This window comes from Uloborus diversus, chromosome 7 (genome assembly GCF_026930045.1).
Source record: "Uloborus diversus isolate 005 chromosome 7, Udiv.v.3.1, whole genome shotgun sequence".
Lineage (NCBI taxonomy): Eukaryota > Metazoa > Arthropoda > Arachnida > Araneae > Uloboridae > Uloborus > Uloborus diversus.
Window position 1 is genome coordinate 1,296,503 of NC_072737.1, and position 26,893 is coordinate 1,323,395.

The following is a 26,893-nucleotide window of genomic DNA, read 5'->3' on the forward strand; positions in this document are numbered from 1 at the left end:
TCAGCTTATACAAAATCGGCTAATTTTGAAAAAAAAAAAAAAAAAAAAAATCGGCACTCTTGCGATGTTCCTGCTTCCTGCAAGCGATAAAAAATTGCTACTGCCAAATAAATATAATGGTTGTTTGTTTTATCACACCTAATTAGCAGCGGTGTTGCTGTAAACTTTTCTGAAAAGGCATTGGTAAGCACTTTTCTCCACTCATGATTTAATAAACAATAATAATATATATTTTCGAAATGAACTTAGAACTACAAAGTGATAGTAAGGGTGGGGGAAAAATATGATCGCTTCAGATAGGGTTACCAACTTTAAAATTATCACCACTTAGCATCTGGCATTGAACCTTTATAATGACTTGATTAGAAAATATTCTCATTTTACCAGATGGTCATCGTTTTTACGGAGCGGTGTGGTGCGAGCGGTATGGTGCGGTGCGATGTTTAATTGTTATTTTGGGAGAAAATTATATGGGTTTTGATTTTTCGATACTAACAAGGATGATTACTTTAAATTAACTCTTTTAATTAGCGTTTTTTTTTTCTTTAGATGTCTACATTTTGAAAAATGCAATCTTTTAACATCCGATATGAGAATCATATTTTGTTCTTTTTTCAAGCTAATTTCGCTTTATTAGGATGCAAATAAATGAAAAGTCTCTTTATTTCTGTTAGAACTCTCATTTCAAGTTTTTAAAGCAAAATTCCATTTTCTGTTATGGGTCAAAAATTAAAATGCTGAATAGATGGTTTATTTTATTTATTTATTTTATTTTATGTTATTTTTTTTTGCGTCAACTGTGTCCACAGATATTAATGAAATGTTTATCATAGGACTTTAAAATGAAATTTTAAAATAATTTTATCAAAACTATTTCTTTTACAAGCCGTTTTTATACTTTTGATGTCTTCACTTTGAGAATTGCGATCTCTTTGCATCCGCTATGGGAATATGATTTTTCGAATTTTTGATGATATTTACACTTTGTTAAGAGGTAAACAATTAAAACACCTTTTTATTTTTGTTAAAATCACGGAATTTATAAGTTTCAAACGAAATTCTGTGCTTTTTAAGAGTGTCTTGGGTCAAAAAGTTAAATGCTGAACCCCCTATTCTAAATTTTATTTTATTTATTTTTTTGTTACAATTATTTTAAATATTGTACAGAAATATTTCTAGTATAATATATTTCTGTACAGTATTTAAAGTAATTGTAACAAAAAAATGGTAGATAAATATTGATACTTGAGAGAGCAATGCCCCCCTCCACACACACCAAATATCAGAAAAACACTCCAGAATGATTTTCTCGAAATAGAAGAGGAAAACACTCAACTTTAAGTTTAATTGATACAGTTTGTGCCATCTCTAAGTTCCAAAATTTTGTTTTAACAAAAAAAAATTTTTTTTGCGAAAATTTTTGATTTTTCACAAAATTAATTCATTTTTCACAAAATTAATTCATTTTTCACAAAATTATTTGATTTTTCACAAAAAACGGACCCTGTGAAAAATCCTGGACAGACCCCTGTTTAAATAATTTTTTGACATGATAAATGTCATTCCCCTGTGTCTCCCCACCTCCACCTTAAAGCAAAATCAGCTCTAGAGATTCAGGGAGCGATGCATATTTGTACAGAAATTGTTGTTTAACCTCTTAACAAGTGTTATGCAATGTTGTAAAATAGAAAAATAAAAACTTTTCAAAGTTTGCACTATTTAAAAAAAATAGTAAAAAATGTCCTTTGATTTTTTGTCATTCCCCTGTCGAGGAATGAAATGAATGTTTCTCACACCTGGTAATAGTTGTATTAACTCATAATTTAATCTTTGAATTCTGGTCTCATCATAGAAATAATCTTAATTAGTTCTTTTTGAATAAATGCACAGTGTCGAGTATTTATTCGGGTGATCTCAAGTTAAATCTTGATAAGTATTTTTAATGACTGTCATTACCCTGTCTCTGATAATTCATTTAATTTTGTAATAATCGCTCAATGAATGATTGACTCTTGTTTGTATAGAGTTTCCCCCCCTTACTTTAAGTGACATTGATATTTGTTGTTTGCAGTAATGACAATATATAAGTTAACTTTAATTTTTGTCATTCCCCTGTAAAATGTAAGGGAAAGAAATAACGACAATAACTACTTTTTGGATACCACGACATTGGATCTTTTTCAATTTCATAAAAGTAGTGTTTCCTTTTCCCACTTAAATTATAATATCGTCAGTAAAACGCATTATTTCCTCTAAGTGTCATTTCCTGGCACGGTGAATGCCATTCCTTGCCCTGTCCAAATTGCTCTGTTTAAGGAAAATGACCCAGGTATTTATTTGCGAATTTGGAAATTTTAAATGGCAAAATTATAGCTTTTTAAATGACTCATTGTTGTTAAATCACATTTAGATAAATTGGTAAGTGTAGAATCTCAAAAGACCGAGGTTCTGCTTAATTCTAGGTGGTTTATTTATACAGTGCAGAACCTTTTATCAGGGAACCAGGAATTTTCACGCCATTTTTTAAAAAATACGCATTTTTGGCAATTTTTAAAAAAACTAAGCATTTTTTTGAAATACCTAAAAGAATATGAACTGCTTCTTAATAATATCATATTACTCATGTATAACTGGGGAAAATGTTTACTAAAACAATCTTCAAATTATCCTTTATGCAGGGCAAAATTGATGAAATATTTTTTTGAATTAAGAGTGCACTCGTAAGTTGGAAATTTTCGTGTTTTATTTCAATTGAAAACTAAAGAAATGAATATCGTCGCGATGTCTAATGCAATATTTTATTGAACGGCCTTTAGAACTAAAGCCACTTAGAGCGTAAGTGACGCCGCAAAATTGCTGGAAACGTCGAAAACCAGATTCTTGAATTTTTTGGATAGTTAGTTGATTGTGAAATCTAGAAATCATTGAACGCAAGACTGTAATGAGGCTGCAAGAACTCATAAATCAAATTCCTATTGATATTGCAATAAACAATAATAATCAATAACCCCAGTATAATCGCAAACACAAAAACTTCATAAAATTTAAAGAAAAACGTGACCATGAAAACAAATTTTTTCATACATTATAGCAGGAAAATCGCACTTTTACGTTCAAAAACTTGTTCCTACCCCTTCCCTTCATTTTTTTTTTCCGTTTCAAAGCATCGAAAAGTGGTGGGTGTTGAACTTGAAGTTTTTTGGTATTCAAATTATTCTTTCACTAGTAGTTTTTAATATGTCCAATAGTATTTGTAATTATTTCTGAACTGTTTTCTTCTTATTTTAATACATTTTACTATTTATCATAGTAATTTAAGTTTTATAAACAATCGCCCAACAGAGCTTTTTAGCGATTCAGAAAACCGGGAAATTCAGATGTCCGGGATAGCGATGGTCCCAAACTTCCCCGATAATTCGTTCTCTACTGTATTTGAATTTAAGTTTTGAGTGATTATAAAAATGTTTTATAGATTAAAATCTGAAAATCAAAATCTTCTGAATCCGTAAAATTTTCTTAACTGAATCTATTCTATTAAACTAATAAAATTGGTGTCGGCAATTCGGTAAAGCATTCCAAAATGCCATATACTTGAGTCATCATTACAACCATAGGACTACTAGGTGAGTTAATTTTTTCAAAACTACACTCAAACAAGAAATAAAAAATGCACTTTTTAAAATTTAAATTTTGTATAGATAATGTTTTTGCATATGTTTAAGGCAATTTAGATATGTTAATGTGTATTGAAAATTTGTGTGTGTAGATAGTCTATAAATTTACTACTAATTTTTTCAATCAAGTATGAACTACTTATTCATGTCCAAATATTTCTAAGTTATCAAATTAAAATAGTTTTTTATACTTAAAATATGTTTTTACAGTATAATATATTATATAGGCCACTTAAGAAAATGCAATGAAGTTTTCACACTTTTTTTTCTGTTTTAGTGCGTAAATTAACTAGCAAAATTGCTGAATTTCAAAGACCTGTATTTTTTTTACAAACCAAATACACAAAACAATATATATATAACATGTATAGTATTTGAAAGGAACATTCAATTGGCCAGAAATTTTAATTTTAATTCCATCCCCTTTTGGTTTAAAGGGGTCTAAAAATGTCATTTTTTGTCATTTTTCTGATCTTTGAGGGACTGTAACCAATAAAGGGTAAGCAAACACACAGCAACAGTTACATATTCTTATTAGCATGGTTCCAGTGATTAGTTTTTGCCATATTTAATTTTGTGTTTCCGTCCCCTACGCGAGTTATCCTCCCTTGAAATGAGTAAAAATTTTACATTTGACCTCTTTTTTTTTCGGTATTTATCAACTAGAAGATACGATGGACAAAGTGGATCATACATTAGAAAGCAACTTAGTGTATTTAATGACTTGAAATTAACATCAATTTTCTAGAAAAAGAACATGTAACACTCTTTTAGAATTATCCTATTATACTTTTTTTAAAAGAAGGAAGTGGACAACCTATCCTTGAAATGGATTCATGGACTGTTTCAAAGTATGTTTTTAGTTGTAACTGAAGTTATGTTGAAATTTAAGTGGTAAAACTTTTCGTAAAGACGATTCCTCCTTTTCTTTTATATTGAAGTAAAAAGTTAATATAGGGCAATTCCATGAAAAGTGAAACCAGTAGGTCAAAATTTCATATTGCAGTTATGTTGCTATATTATATATCATTTTAAAGCTTGAAATGTGTATTTTTAGAATATTCCATTGCTTTTTAATAAAAATTAAATAATAAATTTTTTTCCTACTTGGAAGTATGATAGTCAGATCTTCAAAACAATCAGAAAAAAATACCACATTTTCAAACCCTTATTTCTAATAGCGAAATAAAAATAAACAAAATTAATTGCAGTACAGTTTACTCTATTAACCTAATACTATAATAACATGCATTTATTTTAGTTTTTTTACAAAATAAAATTAGGCAATTTAAATTTTAAAAAAAGGAAGTTCAATGTTACGTCCGTAACAAAAATTTAACAAAAGTTGTCATTACTTCCTAAAAAATCAAAATTAAAAGAAATCCTTTTTTGCCTTTTTAGCAATTCATCAGAGTCATTGTTTACCATAGTTTAAAACATTAGAATTTCTTTAGTTTTTAAAAAAATGGCGTTACAGACGTAACATTTTTTGTTACGGACGTAACAAAAAGCAGTACGTTACGTCCGTAACACATGTATATTTTCAATTAAAAAGAAAAAAAGTACAGGATGGGCAATGAAAATATAGTGTATGATATGTAATATGATATAACAGAACTTCTGATTCTCTGATTTTCAAATTTTTATAAATATTAGTTTATATTTAATTCAATTTTTTTAAATTATTGAAATACACATTGTCGCCTAAGAGCAACATTAATACATATAAAAATAGGAATAACACTAAGATATCCTACTGTTGCTCTGAGGCAACAACATGTGTACCTCTCAAGGTAAGATTTTTTGTCCTCCAAATCATGCAATAAATTCAATTGATGTTAATAATTCTAGATTAGCAATTAATGCTTAATAACTTGCATAAACATATTCTAGACAATTCCTGAATTTCTCAAACTTTGTTTCATCAATGCACTATGACACAAAAAAATAGTGTTCTCCAAGTAGATTTTTGTGAAAATTACTCGATCATTTAACATGATGAAATCCAAAGCATTTTGTGCATAATTTTCATTAATGAAGTTTTTTTTTTTTTTTTCAAATTCATATTACATATATTAATTATAGTTTTTCTCTTCAAACTTCTATCATTCTGAAAGCATAGCCAAATTGATATTACTTCTTATTTTTTAAAGACTAACTTAGAGATAAGAATTTGTCCTGTTGTTTAATAGTTTAAACCAAAGTTACTGAGTTACTTTATTGGTATTTACTCTTTGCATAAAATTAATATTTAGATTACTGTTTCATTGATATATTCAATATTTTATAGTTTTAAAACTTAAATTAAAAAGCATAATTAAATTCGAGTTAAAAGTACTAAATATTAAACTAGCTACATCTGATCCTCAGATAAAGCACATTTATTTTTGAAGCAAGATTTAGATTACTTAGGCAAATGTTGGGCAAAATGCATTTTCAGTTTCGACCTTTTTTTAGAACTTTGGCAAAAACGTTCCAATTCTATTAAAAAGCGATTGAAATCAAAGGCAGCTGTTAAACTTTAAAAGAAATTTGGCAGTTAATATGTTTGTTGAGAAATAGAGGAAATCATCGAAAATTCTCAAACTGAAAAAGTACTCCCTTGTAGAACCCCCCCCCCCTCCATGTTCATGTTAAAAATTTGAAAAAATTATTTGTTACTGAATAATTCTACTTTTGTTTTGCTTAATTTCCCCTTGGATAATTTTACTTCTTATGATGCAACATTTTATTTTTTACATATTTATTTACATGGTGGTATACGCAGAGAGCCCTGCCCCCTACCTCCCCAAATCTTTAAAAACTATTGAGGTATAACTTAAAGTCAAAATAATGTGTTAATCTAGATACCATTGCACTCTCCTAACAAAAGTTATTAGTATATCTAAGCTTTTACTTGCTTTGTGCAATCCGCATATCAGACACGTTACGTCCGTAACACTTTTTTGTTACGTCCGTAACAAATATAATAATTTTTATCATAAATTTTACAAACAATTTCCATGAAAACTTTATGGTTTTAGAAAGCTTGAAATCTCTAGAACAAGTATATAAAAAAAAAATTATAGAAATCTATGAATAATTCACAGGAATATTGGCAATTGTATGACAAAGTATACATTTTGCTGTTTTCTGAGTTACGTCCGTAACAGGTAGTTTTAATTTTGGGTTACTTTTTGTAATCAAGCAATCTACACCCAAATTTTTGCTGGCATAAATAACACAAAACTGTACAATAGAAAAAAATTTTGTAGCTTTTAATGAAACCAAATTAAAATTATGTGTATTTAAAGTCTGTGATTGTTACGTCCGTAACGGTGGAATTGCCCTATAGTTATTTATGTCTTATGAATAGTATAAAGTTTAAATCGAGAATTTTTTTTGGAAAATCCGATTTTCAGTAATCTGAGGCAGTGTGGGCCCCAATTACCTTCAGGGTTGCTATTTTGTCCACTTTTCTGTAAAAAGTCCGGGACGCCGGAAGAAACTGGACAAAATGGACGAAATGAAAAATAAACTGATTATAAATAGATAAATTTATTGTTATGGTGTAATAACATTAGTATATTATTCTAATACATTTTCCATTATGCATTAATTATTTAATTAAAACAGAATCATTAGCTTTAGAATTTCATAAATCTAAAAAAATCTTAATTACACATTGGTACAGCTGATTTTAGATCATAATTTACTTAAAAGCAGGGTTGGCAAGTTTTTGCCGGGGGCGGAAAAAACCACAGTTTAAACCGCCCGGCAAAAATAGGTTTTTGCCAAATTGGCAAAAATAGATTTTGTGTTAACAACTTACGGACAGTTTTTTTTTCCTTTTATATAAAAGTAAAAGCATGAAAAGATTTTGATAAAATTTTAATTAAATTATTTTTATAGTTAAAAAAAAATTTTAAGGTTTAACTTACTTTTAAAGTTATGGAGCATTTTTACTTTTAAATTTTTAAACATTAACATAAAATTTCAGTTATTAACATCTAAGATGAATAATTAACTTACAATGAAAATGTAATTAGCTTGTTTATTATAGCATTTTTTACAGAATACTAAATATCTATATAAAGTATACTTAATCAAGATACAACTATAAAATAAAAGAAATAAAAGTAATTAAAAAGCAAAATGCGCATTTCTTTAAATTGAAATATCACTTAAATCATCATAGTCTATACCATCTTCATCAAAACCTATTTGTTGTTTAAGCATGGCATAGCAATAAACTAGTTTTGTGAGAGAAGCAACTGACAAACGGTTTCGTATTTTTGATTGTACAAAAAAAAAAAAAAAAGAATATCTCTCTATTGCAGCAGAACTTGTAGGACACATTTGAAGAGTTGTGACTAGTGTGCAGAAATCTTCCTACTGTAACTGCATGTAAATGCATTATTTCTTTACTGAGGAAAAGTTAATATTTTTCTATATTTAAGTAAATATTCTGTTATTAATTAAATTGCTTAAAAATCTTAATGGGATAAAAAAAAGTGATTAATTAAATATATGTATATATATATAATTAGAATTCAATCTTTTTATTAAAAAAGCTTAAGTAAACATTCTTTGTTTTAGCATTGAAGGAATTGGCTCATTCTGAAAAAATTGTTTTAGCAAACATTTAAAATCTTAAGTTTTGCAATCCCAACATTTGTTTTTAATTTATTTTTCACCTTATAAATTAGAAGTAACATGGAGAGACATAACTAAAATATTAAAGTGCATTATTTATATTATATTATCACTACTTCTTGATTAACAATATAATGCTACTTAATTTGTAATTAGGTTTTGCCGTTTTTTCCATGGTTTTTTCCACTGTCCCGGCAAAAAACCCAACCCTGCTTAAAAGTAATAAAATTTAACAATGTGAATAAGCTATTGGGCATAATTAGGCAATTATATACCATAGTAGGAAATAAACTCAATGGGAAAGTCGGATGAAATGCTCGGAGACAAACTTACAAACCAAAGATTTATATAAATTAAAAATATTTTATAACTGTTATATTTTTCGAGTTTTTATTGATGTTTATCCCATAGTAAAATATTTATGTACTCGGCGTATTTTATGGATTTGTTAATGTCATATAAATTAAGAAAAATTACTATTTTAGTATGGGGGTACTCAGAACAGTATGTCGGAAGAGGCTATAATAGACAAGAGGGCAAATAGCTTTAAAAGGGCCATTAATCTTCATTAGGGACTAATAAATTGACTAGGAGAACAGCCTAGTCAGAGCCTGTTGCTAATCACCACATTTGTATTGCAAGAACAGATTTCACTTCACAGGGCCCAATATAGGCTGATTTTGCTACCGTTTTTCGGTACCTTCACAAAAATCTTGTTTTGAAATAGGTACTTTCACAAAAATCAAGTAATAAAATCAGGTAGCTTCACAAAAACATCGAAAATTTCACAAAATTTTGCATTTTAAAATACAAAATTTGTTTATCTGTTTAAAACAAAATTTACTTATAACATAAAATTCTAAGCAGGTTTATATGAACAATCGCTTAAATAGCAACCTTTTTGTGGTATTTTAACTCATTTTTAGCTGTCTCTCGCCAAAATGTATTTATGCAATATTATCGCAATCTTTCAACATCTGTTTTGGGAAACCGTTTTTCTCATCATTTCCAATATTGTACACATTACATAGCCCATTAAGCTGAAATGACGATGGTATTTTTGGTACTTCTTAGGTTTTTAGCTCCCCCCCCCCCCTCCCCAAAAACAAAACCTGTTAAAAATAATACTAGATGACATTTACACTTTTTCAAACTAAAATTTCACTTGTTCTACTTCTTTTTTACAAAAATTAGGATGCCTCTAAAATTTCACAAAAACAATGCTGATAAAAAAAAAACTTTCCAAAAATAGAATGATGCAATATTTCACAAAAATAGGTAGTGAGAAAAATATCCTGGATTGGCCCCTGCTTCATGCCAACATTTCTTTTATTAATATCAAAGTAGTTTTTCTTTTTAAATATGGTTTTTAATGTTTTGAAACTAACCTTTAAAAACTTTTTGTTTCTACTTTTTAATTTCATAAATGCACTTATTATGGGCAATGAACCTTCATATCACAGATAAACATCATAAAATTTACAGCTGGTGTGCCTGTTTTATAAATGCTATTACATGCATTATAATTTATTTTAACACTCATTTGATTTATAAACACACTTACACAAACTTCAACTGATCTTACTTTTTTCATTTTCACTTTAAAATATTTTACAATCAATTGTTTATATAGATATTTATGTATGCTATTTTTATGTTAAAATAGAACTTGAATTGGGAAAAATCTAAATAATTATTATCATTTTCAAACTTCAAATTTTTAACTCAAAACTTTCAGTTTACTGATGAAGTGGACGAAATGACATTTTGTCCAGGACGGTTTTTTCAGGTGTGGACAAAATAGGACAACCCTGATTACCTCAAGTTTTCAAGACTTTACTGTACTCTAAACATTAATTTAAGTGGATCTAATCTAACCCCAAAATCTTAAAAGATCAAACAATCTCTGGAAGTAATGGAATATCCCTGAGGAAATTAGATTTTAAGGGGTCTAAGGACCTTTAAACTTCAAAATTTTCGATTTTCTGGAAAAAATATATGTTATGCACAGTTTAATTCTGAACAATTTGATACCTTATTTATTACTATGCGCCAAAAACTTTTCGAGTTATTGTAAAAATGCCTAAACTTTCCCCATTGAGATTTATGTTAACAGTAGCTGTTTAAGCCTCTTTTTCTCAGGTGCCGGTTTCTTCGGTTTTCTCGTTTTGCGCGCATGATATCTCAGAAAGTTTCTTATATATGTCCGTAAAACTTTTATTGTATGTTTATCTGGTTTATATTTATGACCTGAACCTAAATTTATTTTTTTTAAATTGTATATTTATTTTTTTGAAATTTGGTAAGTTAATATCGAAAATTTACAAAATTTTGGGTAAAAAAATATTTTTTTTAAAATATTAACTTTAATTTTTTAGTTGAAATTCAGGTTCAGATCGTTAAGATGTATCAGACAAATATGCATGAAAAGTTTTACGGAAATATATAAGAAACTTTATGAAATATCATGCGCGCAAAACGAGAAAACCGAAGAAATCGGCACCTGAGAAAAAGAGGCTTAAACAGCTGCTGTTAACATAAATCTCTACGGGGAAAGTTTAAGCATTTTTACGATAACTTGAACAGTTTTTGGCGTATGGTAATAAATAAGGTATCAAATTGTTCAGAATAAAATTATGCATAACATATATTTTTTCCAGAAAGTCGAAAATTCTGAGGATTAAAGGTCCTTAGACCCAAGGGAATGATACTATGATGCAGTGTTGTATTTTTTTGCTACTGTTCTAATTTTTGCTTTACGAACACATTTTGCATCTAATTTCTAAATTTTAATAAATTCAAAGTGTTTCTCACTCTTGATTAGTTCTTAATTCAATATGTCCATGGTTTAGTTAATCTTTATTGTTTTCTTGGTTTCACTATAATGATACACTGGACACGTCAATACGATCCAATGTAATGGCCCCTTGGGATAATTTCTTAAGGAAAATTGTTAATTCCATCAAGCACTCCAGAAATCATTAAGAAATATCTTAAAGACGCAATTTTGCAAGAACTGTTTTTAAATTTTGTCGAAAGTAAAACTCATTTGACCGACATAATATGAGATTAAGAGAAATGCCATCTTACAAAATTGAAGCTTGAAAATATTTCGTATGGTTTCTGAGCTCTGTCACGAGAAGTGAGTGTATTCCAATTTAAAATTTACTCTTTAATGATTTCAAGGAGAAATTTTTGAGAAATACAATTTCATTGTGAATGTGGAAAGAAAAGTTGATAACTAAAAATGTTAGTTTTTAGTAGCAGGGACCAATCCAGATTTTTTTTCTCTCTTCCTATTTTTGTGAAAGAATTGCAGCACATTCTATTTCTGTGAAAGTTTTTTTTTTTTTTCGCTTTCAGCAGTTTTTGTGATTTTTTTGCAGACAATATTTTTTTTTTAAATAAAAGTAGAACACCTGAAATTTTAGTTTGAAAATACAAATGTCATCTACCAGGAGCCAATCCAGGATTTTTTTCTCGCTACCTATTTTTGTGAAAGTATTGCATCATTCTTTTTTTGTGAAAGTTTTTTTTTTTATTATCATTAGCACTGTTTTTATGAAATTTTAGAAAGAGGTATCCTCATTTTTGTAAAATAGAAGTAGAATAAGTGAAATTTTAGTTCCAAAAGTGTCAATGTCATCTAGTATTATTTTTAACAGGTTTCGTTTTTTTTTTTTTTTGGGGGGGGGGGGGCTGGGAGCTAAAAACCTAAGAAGTACAAAAAATACCATCATAATTTCAGCTTAATGGGCTATGTACTGTGTAGAATATAGGAAATTATGAGAAAAACGGTTTCCCAAAACATGTTGAAAGATTGCGATAATATTGCATAAATACACTTTGGCGAGAAACAGCTCAAAATTAGTTAAAATACTACAAAAAGCTTTCTATTTAAGCGATTGTTCATATAAACCTGCTTCGAATTTTATTTTATGAGTCAATTTTGTTTTAAACAGAAATAAATTTTATATTTTAAAATACGAATTTTTGAAATTTTATGTTTTTATGAAGCTACTGATTTTATTGATTTTTGTGAAAGTACCGATTTCAAAACAAGATTTTTGTGAAGGTACCGAAAAACGGTATCAAAATCAGCCTGTATTGGGCCCTATCTACTGTCATTTGTATCGGGTTTTTGTTTTTTGGTGGGGGAGGGGGAGCTAAAATTCTATGAAGTACGCAAAATGACATCGTAAATTTAGCTCAATAGGCTTAGTACTGTGTACAATTCAGGAAATGATCAGAAAAACGGTCTCACAAAGCAAATGCTAAAAGATTGCCATGAAGTTGCTTAAGTGCAAATAAATCAAAAAAAGAGTTAAAATGTTACAAAAAAGTCCTTACTAAAGAAAGTGTTCATATAAATCAGCTTGGAATTTTATTTTATGAGTGAATTTTGTTTTAAATAAAGAAACAAATTTTAGATTTTAAAATGCAGATTTTTGTGAAACTTTTGATTTTTTTAAAAAAATGTTTTTGTGAAGCTACTAATTTTATAACTTGATTTTTGTGAAAGTACCGATTTTAAAATACTTTTTTTGTGAAAGAACCAAAAAACAGTAAGACCAGCCTGTATTGGGCCCTGAGTAGAAACTTTTCATTCATGGTATGTCACCAAAAGTTGTTTTTGTTACCAAAAAAAAAAAAAAAAAGCCTTTCACTTCAACTGAAAAGAAATTTTAAAGAAATTTATGTAGTGAAAAGTTTGTTTTAAAAATGTTAGTAAATGTGTTCTTTTTAATTCGCAGCCAGAATGTCAGCTCCCACACAAGAAAAGCCCGACATCTCTTACACGGAGGAATCAACCACCGGAAAATTCGCTCGAAAATGGAAAGATAACCCCCTCATGGTGGTTGGTAAGTGCTTGACTTAGAAAAGAAAAAAAACCTAATATTTTTATAAGTAATTCTTTGATTTTTTAAAAATTGTGATATTGTTTAGATTTTCTAAACTGATTCCATTAAGATGTTTGAGCTGTTTAATTTTTATAGAAGTGGTAGAGTAATATGGAGAAATATGACTTTTTTCCTCAATAAAGGAGTATTTTTTCCACCTTTGTCCAAGAATAAATATCTGAGGAAAGTTATCAAGAAAGAAAGAAAATCTTTCTGTAAATATCTAGTTCCATAAGACAACCAATCACCTTTACATTATAAGTTAATAATACTGTGACCCACTGGCCACAAAAACATTCATCGGACCAGCAGAACATAAATTTTAGTGGCCCAGACCAGTGAAGTTTTATTCCTGTTTCCATTCTAAAAAATTTAAACTTCATCATTTTTTAAAACTAGTTTGTTCCTTAAGTTAGAATGTTCAAGTGACACATTAAGCAATTTGAACAGTATTTTGACACCTTTAGCCTTCCTCCCCCCTCATAAAATTTTATTGTCTTAATTCCTTTAACTGTATTGGTGAAAAAAAAAAATGCTTGTTGTTTCCTTCTCTTCCCCAGTCTATGTCTATCGAAAACTGATAGTTCACTCTATTTGTCATTATTTTTTGTTATTTGAACCCAGGATGCAGGAATGGACAACTAAAAGTGTAGCTACTTGTCCATTGGACCATTGGCCTATTTTTCTCAATTTCTGAAAAATTTAAAGATGAAAGTCTTAAAAATCTTAAACTTTTAAAACAAGTCAAACTAGAAAACAAGTAAACCAAGATTCAAGTTTTAATGATGTATATTTAATATTTTTTTATCAAGTTGCTGAGGAAACAAGTTAAGAAAAATTTATACAAGTTGTCGGTTGAAATTCTAGTTTTGCCACTTTGGCTGAAACTGGAAAAAATCTGTTTTTTTGTCTGGTGTAAAAATGACTTTTTTCCACCCAATTCAAACTCGCCAACCCTGAAATCTAATGGCATCTCGATTTAACAGATTTAAATCAAGATTAACTGGGGTTTCTCTTAACCGAGCTGATAATGAAGCATTTAAAAAAAAAATAATAATAAATAAATAATAATAATAATGTAAATTTAATAAAATGAAGAATTTTCAATTTGAAAAAAATCAAGATTAACCGAGGTTTCTCTCAACCCGAGCCGACAATAAAGCCTTTTTTTTAAAAAACTATATTTAATAAAACGAAGAATCTTCAATTTGAAAATAAATTTGTGTTTTCTTAATGCAGCTTTCAGTATTTATCTTGGTATTGTTGAAAACTTCAATTGACTTTTTAAAACTTCCTACAGGTTATTTTTCATTTTTGTTTTTTCACTGTAAAACATAACTTTTCATCTGTTAATCTTTTGAAAATATTCCATTGTATTTTTAATTAATACATTTTAAGAACTTGCAATCCTGAGAAGTTTTTTTACAAAGTTTTTACTAACCGAGATTTTTGACATCTTGGGCAGCCCAATTAGCTCTGATAATCAAGATTCCACTGTGTTAATTTAAAATGAATAAAATAATAAAATTAATTCTCTTAAAGCGGAAGTAAAATAATACATTAAACGGCTAATTTGTTTCATGTGTATTTGCAATTATGCATAATTTGAAAATTTAATTTGATTTGAAAATAAAAACTGATATATGATATGATAACTGGTTATTGTGGTAACTATAACAGGGCCCAATACAGGCTGGTTTTGCTACCGTTTTTCGGTACCTTCACAAAAATTTTATTTTGAAATCGGTACTTTCACAAAAATCAAGTAATAAAATCGGTAGCTTCACAAAAACATCGAAAATTTCACAAAAATTCGCATTTTAAAATATGAAATTTGTTTCTCTGTTTAAAACAAAATATACTCATAAAATAAAATTAGAAGCTGGTTTATATGAACAATCGCTTAAATAGAAACCTTTTTGTGGTATTTTAACTCATTTTTAGCTGTTTCTAGCCAAAGTGTATTTATACAATATTATCGCAATCTTTCAACATCTGTTTTGGGAAACCGTTTTTTCTCATCATTTTTTATATTGTGCACAGTACATAGCCCATTAAGCTGAAATTACGATGGTATTTTTCGTACTTCTTTGGTTTTTAGCTCCCTCCCCAAAAAACGAAACCTGTTAAAAAATAATACTAGATGACATTTACACCTTTCGAAATAAAATTTCACTTGTTCTACTTCTACAAAAAATTTGGATGCCTCTAAAATTTCACAAAAACAATGCTGATATAAAAAAAAAAACTTTCACAAAAATAGAATGATGCAATACTTTCACAAAAATAAGGTAGCGATAAAAAAATCCTGGATTGGCCCATGTATATTATCGGTAGCTTACCGGCCCAGAGCCACAAAAAACATTCATCGGACCGGCAGAACATACATTTTTGCCGTTTTCCTTTCAAAAATTTTAACTTTATCAATTTTTTAAACTAGTTTGCGCCTCAAATTAGAATGTTAAAGTTTTCTTTGCAAGAAGTGACGGATTAAGCAATTCGATTTGACACCTTTAGCCCTTCCTCTTTAAAACAACACTCATAAGATTTTATTGGCTTAATTCCTTTAACTGTATTGGTGGAAAAAACAATGCTTGTTGTTTTTTTCTTTTCTCCAGTCTATGTCTATCAAAAACTGCTAATTCAGTTTACTTGTCATGTTAGTTTTGTTATACAATTATTTTTTGTTACAGTAGAGAACCAATTATCCGGGAAGTTCGATACCATAGCTATCCCGGATATCTGAATTTCCTGGTTTTCTGGATCGCTAAAAAGAGCTTTTGGCTGATTGTTTATAAAACTTAAATTACTATAATAAATAGTAATACGTATTAAAATACAGGGTTCGCGTTTACGCGCTATAAGCGGGTTTTTTACGCAAATTCGCGGGAAAGGGACGCAACTTCCGCGAAAAATCGGGTCCCAGGGACCCAGAAAACCCAAAAGATAAGAACCAGAAAAAGAAGGGAGGAAATGCTAAAGATCTATTTAGTAAATGCTTTTAAGCTTCAAAATGACCAGGAGAATCAACAGGAAAGGACTAAAATGACCCTATCTGTTTATCAGCTATTCAAACACACCCCAATTGTGGACCAGTCAATGGGATTTCAGTCATAAGACTGGAGCTTACAGTGACCTCCTGGGCAGAGCTCAGGGAGCAAGTTCACAAGTAGCCCATTGTACTGTATTCTAAGAATAAGCTTTCCCTCAACTTTTATCTTGAGGAAATTCCTAAAAACAGAAACGAAGACTAAAAATAAAAGAGGTTTTCAATGCAATCTTCAGGATTAATACAAGACAATTGTACAGTAAAAATATTGCAATTTGGCATTCATGTAACCAGAATTACTTTTGAAAATCATCACTTCGCATCCCCAATAAAAAGAGGGGAGAAAAAAAATGGCGAACATTTTCCAGATCGCGCTAAACACAAAGAGTTCGGAACTTTACATTTCTCTTGTTAAATTGCTTATGAATACTTGAATTTTATACAAAAGCACCTTAACCTTGTTCTTTTTCTAATAGGTTATTTTTATTTGGACTTGCAAAAGTTGGGTATTAATCGATCGCGCCATTTTCAAAATGGCGCGATTTTAAAAATAGAACAAAAACCAAAACAGATATTTTGAACGAGTCAAAATAAAGTCAAATATACTGATTTAAGATTGCAAATGAGCAATTTTCACACTCATATGAGAAAATGTTTCGATTTGCGATCGCGATTTTTGCGTTGGGTTCATTCGCTTGCGATTTATTATTATTATTATCTAATTGCCAATGATAATTGGGAAAGGGGGGGGGGGGTCTGTTTGCTTTTTTTCGCTAAGAAAAATTTCCAGGAAAACAAAGGTTAAGGGAGTGCTTTTTGCTTGATCAATCAGAGGCACTTGTTTTATATTTTATGGTAAAACCCATTTTTAAAGTAAATTATGAGTTAATCTCATTGTAACTGACCAAATAGTTTCTCACATAACTAAGTCTTGCAAGTGTATTATTTGAAAATAATTTTACAATGATAAAATCACAAAAACGTAGGGCAAAAATAACCAATTTATTTTATTTCATGCCTCCCCCCCCCCCCAGTATAAATATTTTTATATTATTCGTTTATAAGCTAAGATTTCCTGTTTAAAAATTTAAGGGACTCATTTTTTCCACCAAAGGACCCAAATCTATTTCATTAATGGGTCCCTGGGACCCAGGTTACGGATAGTTGAGCGCGAACACTGAAATAAGAAGAAAACAGTTCAGAAATGCTTATCAATATCGAAACATTAAAAACTGCTAGTGAGAGAATAATTTAAACGCCAAAAACCTTAAGTTATTCAATAAGACCTGACACCCTCGCATTCATTTTGAAAAGGAAAGAAAAACACCAATTTTTGATGTTTTAAAATGAAAGAGAATGAAAGGAAGGGCAAGAAACAAGTTTTTGAACGTAAATGTGCGATTCTTCTGCTATAGTGTATAAGAGAATTTGTTTTCATGAATGCGTATTTTTTTGTCACTTTTTTATAAAGGTTTCTCATTCGCGATTATTAATAACTTTTGCTTTTGCATTAAGTTAATACCAACTGAAATTTAATTTATGAGTTCCTGCAGCCTTATTACAGTCTTGCGTTTAAACGATTTCTAGATTCCACCATCAACTATCCGGATAATCCGAGAATCGCGTTGTTTCACGCGCTTTTGCGACGTCACTTCCGCTCTAAAACGGTTTTGATTAAACGCCATTCAATAAAATATTGCATTATAATGTGACAATATTCATTTCTTTAGTTTTCAGTTGGAATAAAACACAAAAATTTCAGACTTACGCGTGTACTTTTTAGTTCAAGAAAATATTCCGGTAATTTTTCCCTGCGTTAAACAATTCTTTGAAGTTCATTTCTGTAAGCATTTTCCCCCAAGTTATAGATGAGTAATATGGTATTTATTAAGAAACCGCTCATTTTCTTATAGGCATTTCCAAAAAAATGCTTAGTTTTTCAAAAATTGCCAAAAATGCGTATTTAAAAAAAATGGCGGTAAAATCGGCAAAAGGTTGCCGGTTTTCTGGTTTCCCGGTTTTTTGGTTCCCGGATAAAAGGTACTGCACTGTATTTGAAACCAAGATGCAAGAACCGGTGAAATTTTGTGGGCTACTTGTCCATTGGACCAGTGACCTACTTTTCTCAGTTTCTGAAAAATTTAAAAGTAAAAGTTTTTAAAATTTTTGACTTTTAAAAAAAGGCGAAACTAGAAAAAAAGTAAACAAAGAAAAAAGGTTTATTGATGTATATTTAATATTTTTTTTTTTTATTAAGTTGCTGAGGAAACAAGTTAAGAAAAATTTATGTAAAGTGTCAGTTCAAATTGTAGTTTTGCCACTTTGGCTGAAACTGGAAAAAAATCTGTTTTTCTCAGGTGTAAAAAATATCCCCCCCCCCCCCCCAAGGCAAACTTGCCAACCCTGAAATCTAATTGCATCTCAATTTAACTGATTTAAATAAAGATTAACCGAGGTTTATGTTAAAACCGAGCCGATAATGAAGCCTTTTAAAAAATAATAATGTAAATTTAATAAAACGAAGAATCTTCAATTTGAAAAAAATCCAGATTAACTGAGGTTTCTTTTAACAGAGCTGACTATAAAGCCTTAAAAAAAAAAAAAAAATCATGTAAATTTAATAAAACAAAGAATCTTGAATTTGAAAAAAATCAAGATTAACCGAGGATTCTGTTAACCGAGCCGACAATAAAGAAAAAAAAATAATAATGTAAATTTAGTGAAACAAAGGAGCTTCAATTTGAAAATAAAAATATTTTCTGGATTTTTTTTTTGTAATGCATCTTTTAATATTTATCTTAGTATTGTTGAAAACTTCAATTGACTTTCTGAAACTTACTGCAGGTTATTTTTCATTTTTGTTTTTTTTTTTACCGTAAAGCATTACTTTCTGTTCATCTTTTGAAAATATTGTATTGTATTTTTAATTAATACATTTTAAGAACTTGCAATCCTTAGAAGTTTTTTTTACAAAAGTTTTTACTAACCGAGATTTTTGACATCTGGGGCAGCCCAATTAGCTCTGATAATCAAGATTCCACTATGTTAATTTAAAATGAATAAAATAATAAAATTAATTCTCTTAAAGCGGAAGTAAAATAATACATTAAACGGCTAATTTGTTTCATGTGTATTTGCAATTATGCATCATTTGAAAATTAAAACTGATGTATGATATGATAACTGGTTATTGTGGTAACTATAACAGGGCCCAATACAGGCTGGTTTTGCTACCGTTTTTCGGTAACTTCACAAAAATCTTATTTTGAAATCGGTACTTTCACAAAAATCAAGTAATAAAATCGGTAGCTTCACAAAAACATCGAAAATTTCACAAAAATTCGCATTTTAAAAATATTAAATTTGTTTTCTCTGTTTAAAACAAAATTTACTCACAAAATTCTAAGCTGGTTTATATGAACAATCGCTTAAATAGAAAGCTTTTTGTAGTATTTTAACTAATTTTTTAGCTGTTTCTCACCAAAAGTGTAGTTATGCAATATTATCGCAATCTTTCAACATCTGTTTTGGGAAAACCGTTTTTTCTCATCATTTCCTATATTGTACACAGTACATAGATCGTTAAGCTGAAATTACCATGATATTTTTCATACTTCTTAGATTTTTAGCTCCCCCCCCCCCAAAAAAAAAAAAAAAAAACAAAATTTGTTAAAAATACTAGATGACTTTTACACTTTTCAAACTAAAATTTCACTTGTTCCACTACTTCTTTTACAAAAATTAGGATGCATCTAAAATTTCACAAAAACAATGCTGATAAAAAAAACTTTCACAAAAATAGAATGATGCATTCACAAAAATAGGTAGCGAGAAAAAAATCCTGGATTGGCCCCCTGTATATATGTATGTGTGTGTATAGGTATGTGCATATATGCAATATGTATTTCAAGTTTTCCCTTCAGTTTCTTTCCCTCAACCACCATGGTACCCTTCACCGGTTAAGCTAGAAATAGCAGGTACGAAGGTATCATTGGTTTAAAATAAAATAAAATAAAAAATAAAATGTAAGTTAATATCTGATGAGCTCCTTTTCTTTGAAAGTAGTAATCTTTGCAAATAGCAATTTGAATTAATTCTATACTATGTTTTATACTTTTAGTATCACTTACATTCATTGTATTTTAAAAAAAAATTACAAGTTATTTTACCAATTGTTCAATATTTAAATTTGTTTTTTATTCGGTTGCAGAATATCAGTATTCGATCGAATAGAGTCTTCGGTTTGTCTCTGATGAATAGGCAGTTTACCAAATATTCGGCAAATCTCTTGTGTGTTAGTTTGATTATTTTTAATCTGGCAACTGATGGTTGTTGATATAAATTTTAGTGGTCCATTTGACCAGAAAATTATATCATGGTTTTACCAAGAAACTACCACATGATTTCTTTCAGTTTGCATTTTTTATAAGCTGAGAAAGAAATCTATTATTTTGCAACTAGTTCCTGGATCAAAATGACTCTTGTAGGAACGCCTATACATTTCTCAAAAAATGTTAATTGTTCGTTCTGACAAAGAATTAATGGAAAAACTGATATTACGTTCCCTTGAATTCGACACTAGTGAGTGAAATGTATTCTGCCACTCTGGCCTTTGACTCCAAGCAAACAAAAATGTTTTTTTTTCAAAACATGCTTTGTGTTTTTAACTAACCATAAAAAAGAAATAAAAAATAAAATTGCTATAGAAAAGTCAATTAATAATAAATAAGATAGTTAAATTAGTTCATCCTTTGGGGGGGGGGGCATGCCCCCCCCCCAAATCTGCTACTGATTATAATGTATCATTTTTACCACCATTGTGGTTCATACTAACCTTCCTCGCCAAAAAACAACAAATATAATATTTTGTCGGCTTAATTCATCAACTTGAAAACCTGCGGTTTTCTTCTTTTCCCAAGTTTCACAGGCAGGTCTATTAAATTACGTTAATTTGTAATGTTAAATCTGTTTTACATTTTTTTTCCTGTTTTCTTTAACTTTGCATTATTTAAAAACGTAACTCAAGAAACCACAAAAAGTGTGTACAGACCACTGAATTTTTGTAGTAACTAAAAATTTACTATTGTTTAATTATAACTCTCCCCATGAAGCCCAAAAGCAGAATGCTACTAAATTTGCGACATATGTCGCCGAACAACGCCTGAGCTGCAGTACAGTTCTATTCAAACGTGAGAGGGAAAACTCAGACAAATTTTCTGCCGAAATTCTACAGATTTCTGCAGAAAATGCAGATTTTCTGCAAATATCTTCCAACTCAAGACAGAATTTCAGACAAAAATTCTGCAGATTTCTTTAAATTAGAAGAACATCTAAAATTCTCGAAACTTACAATAATTTGGAAACTTATAATAAATGTTGAATTCGACAAGTCATTTGCAGGAACTTTAGATTTACTTTAAACTTAAAGAAATCTGCAGAATTTTGAGCAAAATTCTATCTTTAGTTGGAAGGTATTTGTTGAAAAATGGGCAGTTTCTGTAGATTTTCTGCAGAAATTCTACAGATTTCTGCAGAAACTGCAGATTTTCTGCAAATATCTTCCAACTCAAGACAGATAATTTCAGACAAAAATTCTGCAGATTTCTTTAAATTAGAGGAACATCTAAAATTCTCGAAACTTGCAATAATTTGGAAACTTATAATAAATGTTGAATTCGACAAGTCATTTGCAGGAACTTTAGATTTACTTTAAACTTAAAGAAATCTGCAGAATTTTGAGCAAAATTCTATCTTGAGTTGGAAGATATTTGTTGAAAATGGGCAGTTTCTGTAGATTTTCTGCAGAAATTCTACAGATTTCTGCAGAAACTGCAGATTTTCTGCAAATATCTTCCAACTCAAGACAGATAATTTCAGACAAAAATTCTGCAGATTTCTTTAAATTAGAAGAACATCTAAAATTCTCGAAACTTACGATAATTTGGCAGAAAGCTCGCGAAAAATGTTGAATTCAACAAGTCATTTGCGGGAACTTTTTTTTACATTTTTATGCATTTACTTTAAACTTAAAGAAATCTGCAGAATTTTGAGCAAAATTCTATCTTGAGTAGGAAGATATTTGTTGAAAATGGGCAGTTTCTGTAGATTTTCTGCAGAAATTTCATGTTATAAATCTGAGAAGATTTGATTTTTCTAGCGTTTTTGGTTCCCCTTTAGAATTTTTTCCCCAATCGATCTTTATCTACTCCAATTTCCTCCATAAACATATGTTTTAGAAATATGCCAACATTGAAACACCACCATTGCTGAAAATTGCGCGTCTTGTTTGAGATTTCAATCCTTTTGAATCCTAAAAATATTTCAACTATTTAGAAAGTTTTGAAGTGTTTTTATTACATGCTATGCTAACTCTACTCATTTTATTTATTATTTTAGTTATTTTTTTTATTTATATTATTTTAATTGTTTCTTCAAATTACATGGTTTGACACCCATTTTCAGATTTTTGTAAAATCCTTTCTATGCATTTTAGAAAGCAAAAAAATATTTTTGGAAAATCTCAATCGGTATAGGTTCTACAGAAATGCATAGCAACAGTAAAATTTTAAAAAATTGAAAAAGAAAAAAGTTTACGTTGCAGAACATCGTCGAGTATTCTGCTTCGGGGCTATGAAATGAGTCAACATTAGTGTAAACGAAAGTCCGACTGTGACTTATTTTTCTAATTTTCTACTCCTTATTGTTTTAATGACATTGAAAATTCTTTTCCAGCCACTTCTCAAGTACTTTAAGCTTAGAAAGGCATCTCTAGTTTTCATGCAATGGATGGGCTAATCAGTGTGTTATTAAAATGCACACTTCTGAAAAATGTCTCTTCTGAAAAAAAAAAAGAAACAAAGCTAGAAACTATTATTTTCTGTGATGCATCTGTCATACTTGCCAACTCTTCTGTTTTTAACGGGAGACTCCCGTTTTTTGCTTCCATCTCCCGATTTCCCGTTTTTTACGATTTTCTCCCGTTTTTGCAGTTTTTTCAGTCAATCATCAAAACGTTTAACTTTCTTCTCAATAGATGGCGTCCCTTTCTAATCATCTACCAATGTCAATGGAATAAGAATTTTTTCCAATTAATAACTCATTTGGTAAAAATTAATTTTTTAGAAGCTTTCCACATTGCATGTTCAACAAAGCACGTGCTTTGCCGAAAATGGCAGCAGATTTCAATCCTTTTGCATCTTGAAATTATTTCAATTATTTTTAATGTTTGAAGTTATTTTAACATGTGCTACCCTATACCTACTTATTTTATATTGTATTTTCATTATATATTGATTTCCTTTTTTTTTTCGGATTTTAGTAATTAAATTTTTGTAGCTATTTTTCTGGTAGAGACTGGAGAATGTACGGAACTTTAAGCAAGTACGCTCCTTATTATTTAGTTTCTCCTTTGCAGTCTATTTTTCTTGCTGCTACCAATTTGCTTACATCTGCAAAAAATCCCCATTTCTCTTTTAAATTTAGTATTAATGTCATTTAAAAGCATAATTTAATAATTCTGTAGCGAGGATATGTCGATGGTGAATCACCTATATACCTCTAGTAAAATCTTTTGTTTTTTTTTCCTTCGAAGTTTGGCAAGTATGATCTGTGGTCTGTTTAGTATCTTAATAGTCTTTATTCTGAATTTTTTTTTTTCATGAAATGAATGATGGTTATAAAAATTTAAAGTCTCAAAACTTGTGCTTTTATTCAAATTTTTTTTGAAAACATGCCAACATTGAAACTGGATATGCCGAAAATTTCTTAGTGCGTTTGAGATTTCAGTCCTTTTTCAAAAAAAAGAGAAAAAGTACCAATTGGAAATGACCGATCTTTCAAAGCATTTGTAATTGATGTAATTTAATGTTTAGTTTATCTTAGCTTATAGCAGAGTGATTGCAATTATTGATAATTTTTTTAAAGCATTATTTGATTCATAAAGGAGGGTTATTTACATTAAAAAATGTTGTGTTGGTGTTTAATAACGCAAGTCGACATTCTTTAACGTGGAATTTTTTCTAAAAGCAACTGGAAAACCTGGAATTGTTAGGGAATTTCATTCTTGAACTTCTGTGGCAGCCCTGAAATAAGCTACATCTATTTTTTGGCTTCACCTGTATCCAGTGTTGCATATTTTAAGCTACTGCCCAAATTTTAATCAAATACGTTTTAAATATTTTAATGATTTTCGTCCATCTTTGAAAGAGTTGCTGGGGGACCACCCCATCGCAATTTGTACTGCTTCCTCCAGGAGATTGGCATCTCCTTTTTAATTTAGTGTTGTGTCGTCAAAATGTGATTTTGTCCTTTTCTTGTTATTCAAGGTTTTTTGTCAACGTATTGTTTCATGCGTTGTTTAAATGTTTACATGTTTTTTATGACTTATTTTAAACTACTCATGTTTGTACCTTTCTCCTCAAATCACGCTTACTGTTCACATATCCTGACTTTATGTATATAACAGTTCTGTAAAAAATCAGAAACTGGCAAAAACTCACGAAATGAAAAAGAGTTAAATTATTGACATGCAATAGGAAGTGCATGGAAAAAATAATTATTAACCAAAGCACAATGTAATTACGATGTTACCACAATTTAAAATCAAATGTTACATTGTTTGGACCCTGCAGTTGCTTCTTAGAAAAGGTGGTTTCTAAAATCTAAACAGTTTCTCAATCTAATATATGTACAAATGAGAAACTTTAGAATATTCCTGCAAAGCTGTGACATTAGGTACAAAATCTGTTAATATTGGCAAGTAAAATTTTGGCACTTTCTTCTTGAAGCACGTGATAAATTTCGATCACAAACAATTTAGATGAAGCATATAAGTGAGCAATTTAAAATCAGAAATGCCTTTTAATTTTGTATGTCGCTCCTCTTTCCTGAGCACCTATATGATTTTTCGTCATTTGTTAGATTAATCCAAACATTATGAGCATCTGCAATTGAAAATTTCCCTTCTCGAACTAAATCAAGGGCATTAGCATAGGATTTTATTTTTTTAAATGATGAAATGAAGTTGATTTTTTAGTTTACTTAAACGAATATCATTTAGCTATCACTTAAGTAATTAAAGACGCTTTTAAGTTTTTGCCGGTTTTTACCGGTTATAACCAGTTTCTGCCACTGGCACGGCAAAAACTATAGTCCATTTAGCGAGAGCTGATAGTGGACGTTAATAAAGCAACGTGACAATTGGCGTTACCGCTGTCTGCTTGGCGCTGGGATGATTGAAAACAGCGCCAACCAGATAAGCGAAATGTCCGCGCTTTTAATGCGAACAGCATTGCCAATCGGGCGAGTAAGTCATAAAAGTAGTAACCCTCTTTGTTTACTTCCTAATTCAGCTCTCGCTGAATTGAGTATAATTTCTGCCGGCAGAAAGCCAACCCTGTGCAGTATAACCCTCAAGGGCTCATTAAAAATAAATAAACCAACCAATCACCTGTGTCCCCCTTCCCACAAACAGACGGACATCTTGTTTTATCACGTGCGTGGATTCAACCTCCGTTTCTTTGGCAGGTCTGGGAGGCTGCCTCCTGGTGGCCATCGTGGGCGCGTACCGGTACAAGCACCGCGGCAAGCTGTCCACCTCCAACTACCTGATGCAGCTGAGGGTCACCGCCCAGGGCACGGCCATAGGCTGCCTCACGATAGGGGTCCTCAAGTCCATCTACGACCAGCTGCAGAAGAAGAAGAAGGCGCCGGCAGAGTGAACGTCGGGACCTCTCTCCCCGTTTGACTTTAGTACATTACAAAAATATTTTAATTCTCACATAATCGAAACTGTATACGTTTGTAGGGACACTATGGTCCGATCGATCTGTGGGGTTGATCGCCGAAGAATGGATCCGATCAGGAGTAAGGGAGTTCACAATCTGCAAAAAGCAGTAGTAGTATAAATTTTTAGGCAGGGGTTAAAGGTTTTTTTTTTCTCCTTGTTTCGGAAGCACTCCATTCTTCTGTGACTTAGGATGGGGGGGGGGTACTCTGTATCGATGACAATTTTTAGCTGATTCAGACATAAAAAGTGGTTGGATGTACTGGATGCATCACCTTTTTTATTGGTGGGGAAGGGGGGGGGGGTATGTTTTACTTCTTCATTTTGTACTGTTAAAAAGACTTATTCTGTTTTTACCTCAAACCAGCTGTTTGCAAAAGTTTGTCGGCTACCAACGCCTCCTAAATACTAAATGCCTATCACATTTGCCTCAAAAAGTGATCCTCCACCGGTACACTTTCAACACTACCTGGCGGCAATACAAGGATGGCGTTGCTTTGGCGATGGATCCGAACAATTCAAATCAGATTGTTTATTGGTTAATTTCAAAATTTTAAATTTAGAAGTGAACCAGTTGGTGTTCTCCGCTCTTAATTTCTAATACCTTCGATAAATGGCAGTAGCAAGAGCACTGAAATTTGCTTATTGGGATTATTTTGCTCTATGTTAAAAGTGAGTAAGCTACAGGTATTTAGAAGGCGTTGCTGGTACCTGCTTGCACTAGGACTGCCACTTTGATGTAACTTATTTTCTCTTTGTGATGTAAATATTTCTTGAGGTTGTTTGCAGAGGCAAGGTGCTATGTTCTCTGATGCATGTGAAATAGTGATTATTTTGTGTATTTTACTTC

The 26,893-nt window shown here is 30.3% G+C and overlaps 1 protein-coding gene across 1 annotated transcript in view; it reads left to right on the forward strand.

Moving 5' to 3' along the window:
- Nucleotides 1–26,230, forward strand: part of LOC129226392 (HIG1 domain family member 1A, mitochondrial-like) — a 28,092-nt gene extending 1,862 nt beyond the window's left edge. The window contains exons 2-3 of the mRNA XM_054860994.1: nt 13,064–13,171; nt 25,785–26,230. Coding sequence (XP_054716969.1) covers nt 13,069–13,171; nt 25,785–25,978 — 297 coding nt within the window. The 5' untranslated portion in view covers nt 13,064–13,068 and the 3' untranslated portion in view covers nt 25,979–26,230. The remainder of the gene's footprint in view (nt 1–13,063; nt 13,172–25,784) is intronic.
- Nucleotides 26,231–26,893: the final 663 nt, after the last annotated feature.